We start from the raw sequence: 14,672 nt of genomic DNA, 5'->3' as shown, positions 1-14,672 counted from the left end.
GAAAATTACATCTATTGATGCAGGCAAAACTGGTGTTAAAGCCCTAACTTACCACAATTGCATGGTTCTTATTTTCTTACATAATTTAATTCAGTTTTCATTCAAGATACATGTGAAATACATATTTGAAACAGCTCATTAAATAATTTCTTTAAAAAGGAAAAACCTCTGCTAAGGGTTGCTATTTAGTGTGCAGAATTAACTTTGCTGGTTGGCAAGATGACAATTTTGTCTGCAGACAATAATTTCTTTAAATTCAAGACTAATTTTAAGTTTTAAAGAAACTCAAGACATTCAGAAAGAAAAGTGTTTCTGATAGGCATTATCATACTAATTTCATTTCTTAGTTATAGAAATTAGGCTCCTTTTTATATAATGGGAAAGCAAAAAGCCGTATTAACTCTATTCTAGGCTACTTCTTAATACAGGTCACTTGTATAACTCTTCCAGACATCCGAAGGGTTTTGCATTCATGTGTAACCACATCAGTCCTAATAAAGAACAACTATGAGACAGGTGTGCACCAGAAAGCTATTTTTTATAAAATGAACATTTGCATGTCAGACCGTATTTTTTAAAAAATGTGTACATTAAGTTCACTAAGCAGTAAGTGTTGCAACAAACTCTACTAAGCAGAACATCATTACAAGCCCAAGGAATTCAGGTACTTTACTAATCATCACCAGTCTGCCACACAGGTTATACTGGCAACCTATGTCGCTGCCAAAGGAGAGAGACCTCATTAACCAGAAGACAAGCAGGTTTTAATTATTTCCCGCCCCCTCTCCCCCAGAATCTCACATTCAAATAGTTTTATCAGACACAAGTGCGTACCTGTGCAAAAAGGACGATAGCTGTCCCCACCGAACTGTGCCATAACTCCAACACCGTAGGCAGCTGCTTGCCTAACCTCCGGGCTGTTGTCACATATTGACTGTAGCATTGGCCTCAGGAAGTATTCAGCATACTTGAACGAGGAGGGGCTGCAGTGCTCTACAATATCATCAAAAATGCACAGCCCCCACTGCCTGTCTGGCCATGGCCTATGTGGACACTGCATCGAAAACAAGTAACATTTAAGCCACCTTAAAACTGGTAATGTTTGTACAGTCCACAATTATATCAACAGAACAGTAACAGTAACAACGGTCTAGTATTTTTATTAAAATCTTTCTGGATTAAATTTAATCCTACAAACACGTAATTTTCTGTAGTGATACTTGCAGCAATACCATAAGCAATACCAAATCCAGGTGAATACCTGAATTAATTAAAAGGACAATGATTTTAGGCTAAAGCCTTTACACACACCATTACTTATACATTATTATCTCAGTTTTCCGCTATTCCGCAACACTTTTTTGGCCCTCTTCTTGAAATCCATTTTAGAGAGTATCAGTCACTCTCAGGTAAGTTAAATTTCTCAAAATAGTTGTGTGTCAATCATCCTGGGTCTTGCAACACAGAAATAAGTAGTAGCACAGCAGCGCAGCTCTTCAAAAGGCACAGGGTACCAACTTCGTACTTCATGCAGAATAAACCTTTAACTGACTCTATTTTGTAAAATAGTAATTGCTACATTCTATCTACCAAGCTCTCTAAGATTCCAGACAGAAGGCCTATTAACACATCAGGAAAAAGTAATCAAAGTCAAATTAAAAGAAAGCAAGGTACTTACAATTAGGTTGACAATTAGCGGAAGTAGCCTTTCAAACCATGGCAGTACCTTCTCCTTATAACTGCTGAATATTGAGTGCAAAATGTCCGATACTTTAGTCAAAATATAAACGTCACTGTCATCCTGGTAGGAGAAGGATACAACCCACATTAAGACTAAGGATCTTTAAAATAGTGGAAGTCACACGAAACACTAAGGTCTCTAAACTAATGGAATACAGTTGTTTAATGATTTGGTTTTGTAAAACCAATCTTTTTAAGTCCACTGTTTTTCAGCTCTTGTTCTAATCACAGAATGACAATCAGAAAATGGTTTGGGTTGGAAAGGACTTTGAAAGATCATTTAGTCCAACCCCGCCTGCCATGGGCAGGGACACCTTTCGCTAGACCAGCAACTAGGTTGCTCAAAGCCCCATCCAACCTGACCTTGAGCACTTCCACAGCTTCTCTTGGCAACCTGTTCCAGTGCCTCACCGTGAAAAAATTCTCCCTTATGTTCAATCTAACCCCACCCTCTTCTAGTTTAAAACTTGCCCCTTGCCCTGTCATTACAGGCCCTGGTAAAAGGTCTCTCTCCATCTTTCACAGGAGCCCTCTTTATATGTGGAAAGACTGCAATGAGGTCCCCCTGGAGCCTTCCCTTCTCCAGGCCAAACAATGGCAACTCTCAGCCTGTCTTCGTAGGAGAGGTGCTCCAGTCCTCTGATCATTTTTGTGGCCCTCCTCAAATGGGTCCATGTCTTTCTTGTACTGGGGACCCCAGAGCTGGATGCTCAGGTGGGGTCTCACAAGAGCAGAGAGGGGGAATCACCTCCTCCACCTGCTGGCCACGCTTCTTTTGATGCAGCCCAGGATACAATTTGCTTTTTGAGCTGTGAGCACACATTGCCAGCTTATGTGCAATTCTTCCATCCACCAGTATCCACGAGTTCTTCTCCACAGGGCTGCTCTCAATTCATTTGTCCTCCAGTCTTTACTGATACTGGGAACTGCCCCACCTCTCAAGCCTGTCCAGGTCCCTCTGGATGGCATCCCTTCCCTCAAGTGCATCAGCTGCACCACTCAGCTTGGTGTCATCTGCAAACTTGCTGAGGGGGCACTCAGTTTTACTACTATGTTATTAATAAAGATATTAAACAGCACTGGTCCCAATACACACCCAAGGGACACCCCTTGTTACTGATCTCCATTTGGATATTGAACCACTGAATGCAACTCTCTGGACACAGCCAGCCTGCCAATTCCTTATCCACAAAGTAATCCATCCATCAAATCCATCTCTCTCCAATTTAGTGACAAAGATGTTTTGTGGGACCATGTCCAAGGCCTTACAGAAGTCAAGACAGATGGCATCAGTTCATCTTCCTTAATCCAACACAGTCACCCCATCACAGAAGCCACTAGATTAGTCAGGCATTATTTGCCCACTGTGAAGCCACATTAGCTGTCTCTAATCAGCTCTCTGTCTTCCGTGTGCCTTGACATAGCTTCCAGGAAAATCTGTTCTATGGCAGGGAAAAATCTTACTGGGCACAGAGTGAGACTGGTTGGTAGCTCCCAGGGTCCTCCTTTTTATCTTTCTTAAAAATGCGTGTTGATTGGTAGCAGTCAATTGCCTAAGACTTGAAGGTTTGTTTCAGGGACAGAAAATTTTACCAAGACACAGTGTCTTGCACAGATTTACTGCTTCAATGGATTCCCTTTTCAGAGGGCCCTTTTCCTCTTCTATACCTGACAGATACTGTAACAAGCCTGCATTGAAAAGTAAATGGACAACTGTCTTTGTGACAGAAGGTTGTGGCAAAAACATAAGGAATATTAAACCTCTCCTCTTATCACTTAACTTCATTTTTCACCTTGCCCAGTTAATTCATCAAACTGATGAAGTAAAGATCCTTAGCTCAGATCCAGCTATAAACTGATGTTATATCTGCAAGTGAGGATTGCTCCCTGGACAAGCTTGTGTTGTGAAAACGCTTTAACCTTGTTTTAAAGCAGGTTCTCTTCTACTCCCTTAATCAGTTGATACTTTAACAGGCCGGGAAAACAGAATACAGCTAGTTTCTGGTCGCTATTGAGAAATTAGCAAGTATTTCTCACACAACAGGCAGCTTCCCACAACTGGATATTTAAACCTTCCCTGGTTAGACAAGTTCTGCATTATCAAGGCACAATTCAAGCAGTAACTCTGGAACATACACACAAATGAAAACAGAGGTAGAGAACTGCTGCAGGACACCACAAGGTCCACCTGGCCTAGTACTGTCTGGTTACTGATGCTCAGGGGAATAGCATAACACTTGCTTAGTGTATGCCTTCTCCTACCCTCTATCAAATCAGCAGTTTAGTTACTGCCTAAGCTAGGGCTGTATCTGGGTATCTTACTGAAACTACTGTTTGAGTATCTTCCATTACTTTTGTCCTCTATATTTCTGCTGCCTTGAGGTAAGGGCTACAATGAATATATCCTGGGAACAAAAGTGTATATCCAAATGTTACTCATTACCATATGTTAATTCTGTCCATATGGCAAGTAACATTCTGGTCCCACTCCTACTTTCACAGGGTAATGCAGAAAAGTCTTCCTTGCGGTCTTTAGAAAAACATATCAGCAAGGTCAAGTATAAATTAAAGCATTTTTTAAAATGCCTTGCAACTCTGTTGCAGAATATGGATTCAGCTTTTCTGAAACTGCTAGCATTTTCTCTCATTATCAGCATAGAGCGACACATAAGAAAAAAAGATATCAAACTGCCTAACTCACCATCTACCAGAATGAACAGTAAACATTGCAAATAAGAAAGGGAGAAAAATCAGGAAAGGCTCTTGGCTCAGAACTGAAGTTCTGTTATTTTTTGATCCCAAGCAATATGTAGGTGCCAGAAATCTATCCTTTTGAACGGGCTTAATGTTCGAAAAGGAAAGGGGCTCAAGAACTGCATGGTCATTTAAGGAAGTATTTACATATGGGTGCATGGTCTGTTAAGATATATTCTGGAGTCTGTATAGAAAGTTAAACTCATGTAAACAAGCTTCACAATTCAACTTTACATAGTTCAGGTGTGAAGCTTGAGGCAAAAAAATTCCCTAGTCCTTAAATTTACAGAGTATCCTTTACGCCTCATGTTTTAAACAACAGTGATTTATTGTTCTTTATTACTCTCTCCATAGCAATATTGATTTAATAGAACTGTATCTCTTCCATAGTCATCTCCACTTCAAACTAAGAAGTCAGTCCAGTATCTTAGTAGATAAGCAGTCACTTTAGTGTTCTCTCCTAAGCAAACACATTATACGGCAGCTATTCGCCCTGGTGTTCTCTTTTGAAACTACTTTAGGTCTATTCTTTCTGAGACAAGCTCCTGACCTGACACGTCAGAGATCTACGTATCAGAGGTATGTTCAAATTTAAAAGCCACTTAGGTCATAAGGCACAAAGGAAAAGCAAGTCAGCAGGGCAAAGCCTTAGACTATCACTGATACAGCATCTGATGGCACGCTATTTAAAGTCATCTGAGAGTTGTTTGAGAGGATGAAAATGAAGAGCTATATCCTAAACTACTTCTTCCAGTATACTGAACAAGGAAACCTTTTGTATTTTTTAATTCATACATGTAGCGCGATCCGTTTCTTACTGGAAGTTTTCAAGGAATATGGTAACAGAACATTCTTCCAGGAAGAAATAAGATGCGCTGTGCTTTAACCAAGTAGCACAGCATATCCGTTTAATGTATTTCCATCCTGGTGTTTTATGAGTGGAAAAACTCCCCAAACCAACTTACTTCATCTTGTAATGACTCCTCAACTTGTTCATCGTAGTCTTCATCTTGTCTTTTCACTAAATTAAGAAACAGATATTAAACCATTACATTTCCACAAGTGCCTAAGAACTCTGCAAAGGGAAAAAATGATGTAGAAAAATCTAGAAGGTAGGAAACAGTAGCTGAAAAAGCAACAGGGATTTTCTGTCTTTAAGAAGCTTCAAAGAGCTTTCACAGAAAAACGAGTATAGCGAGACAGCTCAGTTTAAGAATGTGTAAAAGCACACAAAATAGAAATAAACACACCAGCTTGTCCACAAGGACAAGAAAAGTGCATAGAAATAAGTAACTACCATTGCTTTAACAAAACTGCAAAGACTTCATATTAAAAAAACCCACAGAAATGACATCATAGACATGTGCATTGCCTTCAAGTCAATCTGTCCATCAGCTTTTGATTAAACTGCAGTATTTCTGCAAATGATACCACCTTCATCCTCCCAGAGCTTACAAATATAATTAATGGAATCTGTTGTTTTAAAGCCCAATTACCTTACATAAATATACAAATAAAAGAAATCTGAGCTAAGGGTTCAGAAATTATTAGGAATTCTGCTTTAAAGGATAGCCATTATCACATGTTAACAGGAATTTGTGTTAACTTACCTTGTCTTAATTCTTGATTTTTAAAGTGCTCTTCTAGTTTTCCTTTCAATATTCCTCCAAGTTCTTCAAAGTGTTCATTGTTAAGGCATCCATCTCCCATCACCTCAATGCACTAGTGAAATAAAATCATCAGTCTTTCCAGCTTTAAGCTACATGAGCAATCTCAGATCTAAGCACACAGAGAACATTAATACATGCTCTGCTTTATGTCATCACTAGCAGAAATAATAGTAATAGAACATTCATATTGTAATCAATGCTCTAACTATAAAAGTAAGGTATTTCAGTGGGGTGAAGTTAAAACGAACAAATCTGATAATTATTTTAGGTTAATACCTTGGTATTTTAGTTCTTGCAAAAAAAGCACACCTAAGTTTTTCCAATCAGCTACAACATTTACAGTCGAACCAAAGTTCATGTAGAGGAAGCCTTGCATTTCTTACAGCCATTTAAATGAACATCAGCCACACATCCTTCCTTACTGTAAAAAGCTATGAACAGTAACACCACAAAATTTGAAAGGAAGAAAGTTACCTTTGCAAAAGAATGCATTATTTCTGACAGAACATCTGAATCTGGTTCTGTTCCAATGGCTTTGATGAGCGCATCACACATGAAGTGCCACATCTGTGTGAGGTATTCTGGCCCACGAACTCTAGCACATTCCAGAAGGAGGGGCATCGACTCTGCGGCTGCCACTCGAACGCGTTTCATTATTAAGGAAATAAAACAACTCAGGCCAACATAAAGTGCTTAGAATTTAAGCACCGACCACCATAATGAAGCTATCAATTTTCTAGCTGTAATTGATTATTTTTTATTACAGTCCAGTGCATTTGATTTCTTAATTAGATACAGATCAAGATCATAGTAAAAGTAAACTGTTTGCTACTTAAAAGTTTTTAGAAGCCTGTTTCAGGCCATGATGGAAAAGCTATTCAAGTTCTCCTTCACACTGTTGGCACAAACATCACTTTCTCTACTGTCTGCTTTCAACATTATAGACACGCTTATTTAAAAAGAAACTAGGGGAGAAAGTGGGATACATTGCCTAAAACAACGTCCTCAGAAACAATTTCTGCTGTAAAGCAACAGAATATTTTAACACTAACACTTTCAATTCATCTAGGAAAACAGTAAGCATGACTGATTCTTCCAAAGCAAGCTTCCATTTTCACAGTACAATTTGTTAATAGGATATCATCGTGGAAATAGAACTTCAGCAAGGGAACCATCAGCTTTACAACTTGCTCTGTGTATTCCACAAATCCTTCTTTTAGCTCTTTTGCATAGCAAACCTGAAAAACAAAGCACAGAAGTGCCACCTCTAAGGGAAAATACCATTACTGATACTTTTTGACTGTGTAATGGTGAGAAAGATTGTTAAAAGTTTAAGTTCTTAAAATTTACTTAAAAACCCATGCAATAATCCATTTACGTACCCCCTCCACTGTGGTATTTTACGAAACCCTGACAGCAGCATCAGTTCTCACTCTTAGTACATAAGTGTACTTTTCAAACTGAATTCAGAAACATCAGTATTTGCAAAAAGGAACTACTCCAACATCTCAAATTCCTTAGAAGTTTTGCCAACTAAGGAAAATTATCTGTTATTGAAGCTCCAAACTAAAATTATTTTTAATCAAGTAAGCCACACACCACAAACTGTCTGAAATCCAAACTTAACACTATCACTCAAAGAAAACCAGAACTATTTCATTTGATGAAATAAAGAATATTTTCATTACAGATTTTGGCTTCAGACTCAATTGTCCAGCAATACATAGATACTAAAATTGTCATCTTACCAGCATCTGGCATGCAGTTGCTTTTTCTTCAAGGCCTGCAGTTTTAATTCCAAAACTCTGCTGATCTCCTAGGTTTACAAATTCCCACCCATCATCATCACTCATATTCTCCATATCTTGTGCTGTTATACAGAGGGGAAGAAAAATAAAATAAATCTAGAAGTGCTACAAAATCATTTATTTCAGCACTTTTTCAAGCAAAATTTTATCTTTAACCTACTGTCTAAGAGAGCTACTTCAGGTTTAATAGACGCAGTCTTCATTAAAGGCCCCATGACAACTGGAAGGTACTGCTGAAATTCCTTTCCAAGAATTTTACACATTCTGGCCCATGCTGAGATCATGTAAGAAATCTATAAAGAGAATAGTGTCAGAATTTTCATGTCCCACATTTCATTTTAATGCATACTTAAAAGGAAAGCATAAAGGAAGAATATTATACAATAGGACTTTTAAGAAGCATTTGTCAGCAGCGCATAGAACTTATTTCAAAGAGAACTCATCCAATATACAATCCATATAAAAATGCATCTTCAAAAGACTCATCCCAAGTCTTTATTTGTAGCAACACATTGACAGTACCTCTGATCACAGCTGCTATACATGTAAAAATGTGACAGTATAAGATGTGCTTGTAATGCAATCATGGCTATCTTGAAAAATAACTTTCTTTCTGAAACAAATAATTCCTTGAATTTAAATGATACTACTGAGCCGCGTTCCTGAAAATAGCAAACGGAGCAAAAGAGTGCAGTACTGTATTTTCAGAGGAGTGATTGTTTTCAGATGCACAAGTCAAAATAGCTCTCCGCTCATTAGAACAGCTGTCTAACAAGTCTTGTTGAACTATTTATAAGAAGGTGACAGCAAGGGAATAGGTCATAGAATGCCAAACAAAGTAGGTACTAATAGACAAGAAACGATTACCCACATGCTGAAATTTCTTCAGCAAATGTAAGTCCTGGAAGTATCATTTCCTAAACACACTTGTGTGAAAGATACTAAGGTCATCTTAGGACAATGAATCTCCGTTTTTGTGAGACATGCTGAACAATTAGTCTGATGGTGTAATTTCATGGGGGGCGGGGCAGAAACATCATCTGTACAAAAACCTTTTTAAATACTAACCAACAAACTATGCACTATAATTTTAACATACCTGTGGATCATCATCTTCTAGATCACTGAAGTCTGTCTGTGTCTTCAATAACAGCTGCATTACATCTGATGCATCCTGCATAAACTAGAAACAGGAAAAAACCTACATGTTTTTAAAGGCAAATTAAAAGGATTCTTTTCAGAGACTTAAATGGTCACTGAAATTGTTTGGTGTTAAGTCTAACACACTATCAAGACACAAGCTAAAGCTGGAAATAGACTGAAATGCAGATAAAAGTGAAAGCACGGGTTCTTTTTCTGGAAGCATCACCAAGTCATTCTGGTGTTAAGTTTCACTGTACCTCTGTTCATACACTTGAAAGCAGAGGACTATTTAAATAAAACACTACATAAATAAATACTAATACAAAAAATATCTGACAATTTTAACTTCCTTAGATATCCTCCTTACTACTGTGACTACTTTATGGAACCGGGATAAAAGCTGACAGCATGAGCTACTTAACTCATGAGTTCATAATGTTTTAGGTCACATCAGATGCCTCAATGACGTTACACCTACTTCTTTTCACTCCCCATGTTTCCCACAGTCCTCAAAGTAATTTATTAAACATTAGTTATGTTTAACATCTGTTTAAAATTTAGTTGCATGAGTGGCAAGTTTACTGGTCGTCCTAAGCTGAAGGAAAGGGATGGTAATTTTGGAGGGGGGCTGTTAGTATTTTTGTACCACATACATCACGTTATTTTACTTTGAAGTGTGACTTTGTTTTCCTCACTCAATAAAATGAAAGTCTGTAAACCGTAACGTGAACTTGCTATCAGAACATCACTTAAAGACTCATATAGTCATTCACAGTTGTTTCTTGGTACCTTTACAGAGAGATGTTTTAACTAACTTATCTAAACAAATCTCCTACCAAATACATCAAGCCTCATGACAAAAAAGTACATCAAGTGTTATTACAAGCACATTTAAACTTTCTTCAGGCATCCACATACAAAAGTTATGTTGTTTCCTTTGAACTACATACATTTTACCTGCCATTCTGACACTGCCTAAATTGGATGCTCCAGTATTTCTCTCAAGGCAGAAAAACCCAAACAAAGAAAAAATTATTCCTTTCAACATTGTTCAGTGTGACAAGAATAACTTAAGCTGTAATATTTTCGTCAGATTCTATTGTAAATCTAAACAGCAAGATAGCCACCTTAGAAATAAAAACAGGAAGACAAGCACAGAAATCAGCAACAGCTATGTGTTTAACAAGTGAATATATTAATTCAATGTTAACACCGCAATAAACAAAGGCATTTTAAAATACATTTAGACCGTTAGATAAGATCTCAGCTTACCTTTTCTTTACCAACAGCAAGACCAATTAGGCTGATGCATTCAATAGTCTTTCCTCGTAAAAGTCTTAATTCCTTCTGAACTGCATTCTCCACAATGTGTTTTAAAGAGGGCATAAATAAATCATAGTAGGGAACAAACTTCTCCTCTGCTGTATCTGCAACTGATGCAATTGAAGTCACAACTTGCTCCAAAACTAGCTTAGTGCCTTTCTGTATCAACTTGGAAAGAAGAAGAATAAAGTGTTATATTTCTAAAGCACATTATTTTATTTAAAAGCATGGCAAATGTAAAAATCTGTTTTTGTATTTATCCTAATTCTTGCCGATTTAGACCAATATCAGCAGATATGTATACTGCCTTATTTCAGAGATCTTAGTTCAGCTATACCTGTTCTGCATATGTGACAAGGTTACCCTCCATGAAACAGTTTGTTCAGTATATTATACCTCTTGTAATTTTATCACCATAGTGGAATGAAGATGCTTCACTAGATTATCCAAATATGGAATAAGCAGTGACTTGGGACAATCTTCAGTGAAGTTTATGAGTGCTGCAGCTGCATGGGCCTGAACACGCTGGTTGCCTTGATCCTCCATGGTTTGCAGAAGAGCTGCTATCACCTGAAAAAAGAAATGTTTATTTTCAGAAGAAAAATTTTCTGAAGGTGACATAGTTTTATAATTAATTTTCTTTTTTACTATTCTACTACTTGCCTTCTCATGAAATTTCTTTTGAAAACCCGGTGCAAAGTCAGTTGCCATTTGTCCGATAGCATTACAAGCAGCGTATCTCACTCTTGGATGCTGAAAAAGTTATTTCCCTCAAATAGTTAACAAGTCATGGCAGCAGAAATGAAAATAATTTTGAAATAACTAACAGAATTATACTCACAGGATCCTGAAGGAATAGCAAAACAAAATTAACTATCTCATTTAAAATTCCCTCCATCTGTTGGTGGCAACCTTCTCCAATGGCTGAGAGTGCCATCAAGCCAGCATGCCTGTATTTCCAGTCAGCTACAGAAGAGTAAAAATGAAAATAATATGTAATTCATTTTGGAAGCTAAAAAGCACTGCAAAGAGAAATCACCTTTTGGGGGTGGGGGCAGGAGAAGGAAGAGTGACAAATAGGAGAGGGAAAGGAAATTTATGCATCTACTTGATTTGTTAAATACTTTCTACTTTTCCTTATACGAACTTCCAGAGATGCACAAAAATTTAAGTATCCAATCCACGCCAAATCCAGACCTAGAAAAAAGAATTCTTCACTGCTGATACAACTACGTACATAGTACTAATATCTGGGAACTGCATTTTAATTAAATGAGCTAACCAGGGAAACATCAGGACAGTATTTCTTTTTCCCTGTTCCCCCTTTCCTTTTTTTTTTTTTTAATGGTACCAAAACAGCCTATACCTTTAGGTCAGGGGCAGAAAAACATCTAGTGAATCAAACAATATCTAAATTTAAAACAACTCCATAAGCAGTACTGAACTTTTCAGCAGTCTCCCCAAGACTGTTTAAGAACAGTAACATTCCATTTAGGGATGTAAGGCTTTCCTCGCCAAGTCTTATTAGCCCATTCTCAGGCTAGTGGGTATTCTTGAAATGGATCTTTCATGCTCTTCTCCTTTTTCTGTAGGCAAGGGAAACATATAAGAAACTCCAATTTCTTTTAATTTTTAATTATTTTTTTTTCCAAAATCTTTCTCTGTGCTAGAAACCATGGGGATTACAGAAAAGAAACCCAGAAGAACAAACAGGTTTATCAAGCAACCTGTGGGAAAGGCATGTAACAGAACTTCTTTCCCAAAATAATGCAACATTTCATTATTGGTAGGTAATGCATTACGTTCTTGGAATGAAGAACACTGAAGTTCAGAGCACTGGAATCCTGACACTCAAGCTTCTGTCTGATCAGGATGAGATGAAATATTATCTTCACAGAAGGTACAGTGAAGAAGCAGTTTATTTTGCACTGTTTAAGTTCATTGCACGTTCCTAGTTAAGCCTGCACCTCTTATTACTCTCATTGTACTACTATTAGCACGCATTCCAGACTTGAAATTAATGATTCTACAAAATGAAACACAATCATGTTTGGACCATCTGATACCTAATCAAAACCCAGTAGTTTTAAATTATTATTTCAGTAAATATTTGTGAGAAAAGCAGAAAGGCTGGGAGAATGGAAAGCTTGATTTCTGAGAGAACTGATGATGTTTTAATCTAAATGTCTTCATCCTTCCTCCTAATTTCCGACCAGTGAGAGCCTCTGAACCAAACATTTTCTATTGCATTTCCCTTTCCCAAAGAGTACTAACAGTTATGGAAAGCTCTGACCCAGCAGAAAGAAAGCATCAGGCATCAACTGCACGACTTCTCCCCTTCTCAGGAGTCAGGTCTTCAGCCATCAGCCTTCACACCTTTCTGTGGGTACTACAAAACTAGGCATTAGCTAGCCTTGGAGCTTTTAACACTGGAAGAGTCAAGTTAATCTGCTTCCTTAATAAAACTTACTTTACAAAAAAACACCATTCCAAATAGACTCTGTAAGTGTCCAGACTTTGCAGGTGGTCCTATGTTCCATATCCAATACTGGAACAGCCTTTTTTGGACTGGGTTTTAAATCACAAAGCAGGAAAAGTACCCAGAACTTTTGCATTTTCTTCTACTTCAAGAGCTCAAAGCACAGGTCAAGTGAAAGTACACACAACACACAATATTTTTTAAAATGATTGCCTGAGCAAGCACTACAGGTATTTTAAGAGGAAAAGCAGCATACAAAGCAACTGATAAGAATATATGGAACCACCTCATGAAACAACTATTAAAACCAGCATACCAAAAGACAGCCAGCCTGCCATACACTTGTATATTTTGGTCCACCAAATTACAGGGGGAATAAAGAACAAATTTTACTCTAAACTGTAATATATTAAAATTTAATTTAAATGCAGCACTTCTGAAGAAGAAAAAAAATTGAGCTACAGAACAACAGGTGGCAGTTTAGGCACACTTAAGGTACTGTGAGGCACTGTATACTGAGTTACAGAGAATATTCTAAAGTAAAAAAAAAAAAGTCTCCCCTTATTTATATGTAATTTAGACTGTGAGTTTAAAAAAAAAAGTACTGTTTTGGTTTTGACATGTCTGTTCAGCTGTCCATGTTCCAGAAAAATGTTGTAATGCACTGTACACAAGTTTAATACATCACTGTCTAAGAAAGACACAAACTTCCAAGTTCACAGCATTTACAGTTTTTGCCACTGAAATCAAACATGGAAGTGTATACAAATATATCAAGTAGCTAAACATGAAGATTTAGGAGGCATCAAAGTTCATGGAAAAGACAGAATTGTAAAAAAAAACCAAACCACCATTACTTACGATTCTGAAGCATTTGCATAATATGTTCTTTAATCATAGGTAAAACAAGTTTTCCTCCAAGGCCACATGCCATCCTGTCCAGTGCACTCTCACCAGCAACTGCATTGCTAAATATCAATTACAGAAGTATCAGTGGTCTGATATCTACAATAAAACGAAGAGTCCAACAGGGCACAGAAGGGCCCTTTCCTGCAGTTCTAGTCTTCAAACTTTTGCCCTCTGAATACATGAGCCTCCATAAGTACATAAAGCATACCCAAACCTAAAAGCACAAGCAACAGTCACAACGCAGTTATTTACCCCCACCTCAACATTTACTATCTGTAGCCCATTGATTAAGTCTAGTACAAAAGAAACTTGGGCCTTACTAGCACTGAAGGTATAGACTGAATTTTGCAATAACTACGCATATCTAGAAAGCTGAAATTAAATTTGCAATGAAATAAGCAATAACACTGGCCATCATCTTTTTGTCATGAGAACACAAACCAGTTCAGACTTGCTATGAATCTGGTGAACCAGCAGAGTTCAAGCTCTGGCACATAAGAGACCTTTCTTGAACAGCTGCAGTAGCAGTACTCTAGTAGCGTGTTCTCTGCCAATGACTCAGGCAGAAAACATTCAGCCCAGGTGAGGAATTTGCGACTCTCAGCCAGTTCCAGAACTGACAATAGCCAAACATTGTCTGTGTAAAGTGACCTGTTCCACCCGATAGAATTATTCCCTACAGAAAAGAGCAAGGAAGTTTCCAGGACAGAGATAACTACTAGCACTGAAATAACTCAAGGTTATTACAGTCCATCCTAGACACCCATGCTGATGGAAGAGCTGAGTAATGGTTCAGAAAGGGACAAATCTCCCTCTTGAACTTTCAAGTGTCAGTCAGTTATGTCC

General features: G+C 37.6%; 1 protein-coding gene across 1 annotated transcript in view; it reads right to left on the bottom strand.

Moving 5' to 3' along the window:
• IPO5 (importin 5) overlaps positions 1-14,672 on the bottom strand; it is a 44,937-nt gene that overhangs the window by 7,911 nt on the left and 22,354 nt on the right. The window contains exons 10-23 of the mRNA XM_055701817.1: positions 13,779-13,885; positions 11,280-11,404; positions 11,102-11,191; positions 10,835-11,008; positions 10,388-10,606; positions 9,072-9,155; positions 8,133-8,265; positions 7,913-8,034; positions 7,306-7,402; positions 6,639-6,811; positions 6,105-6,216; positions 5,460-5,515; positions 1,679-1,801; positions 835-1,054 (exon numbers count right to left, since the gene is read on the bottom strand). Coding sequence (XP_055557792.1) covers positions 835-1,054; positions 1,679-1,801; positions 5,460-5,515; positions 6,105-6,216; positions 6,639-6,811; positions 7,306-7,402; positions 7,913-8,034; positions 8,133-8,265; positions 9,072-9,155; positions 10,388-10,606; positions 10,835-11,008; positions 11,102-11,191; positions 11,280-11,404; positions 13,779-13,885 — 1,835 coding nt within the window. The remainder of the gene's footprint in view (positions 1-834; positions 1,055-1,678; positions 1,802-5,459; positions 5,516-6,104; positions 6,217-6,638; positions 6,812-7,305; positions 7,403-7,912; positions 8,035-8,132; positions 8,266-9,071; positions 9,156-10,387; positions 10,607-10,834; positions 11,009-11,101; positions 11,192-11,279; positions 11,405-13,778; positions 13,886-14,672) is intronic.

The sequence above is a fragment of the Falco cherrug genome, chromosome 2 (genome assembly GCF_023634085.1).
Source record: "Falco cherrug isolate bFalChe1 chromosome 2, bFalChe1.pri, whole genome shotgun sequence".
Classification (NCBI taxonomy): domain Eukaryota; kingdom Metazoa; phylum Chordata; class Aves; order Falconiformes; family Falconidae; genus Falco; species Falco cherrug.
This window is presented reverse-complemented; position numbering and strand designations above follow the sequence as displayed.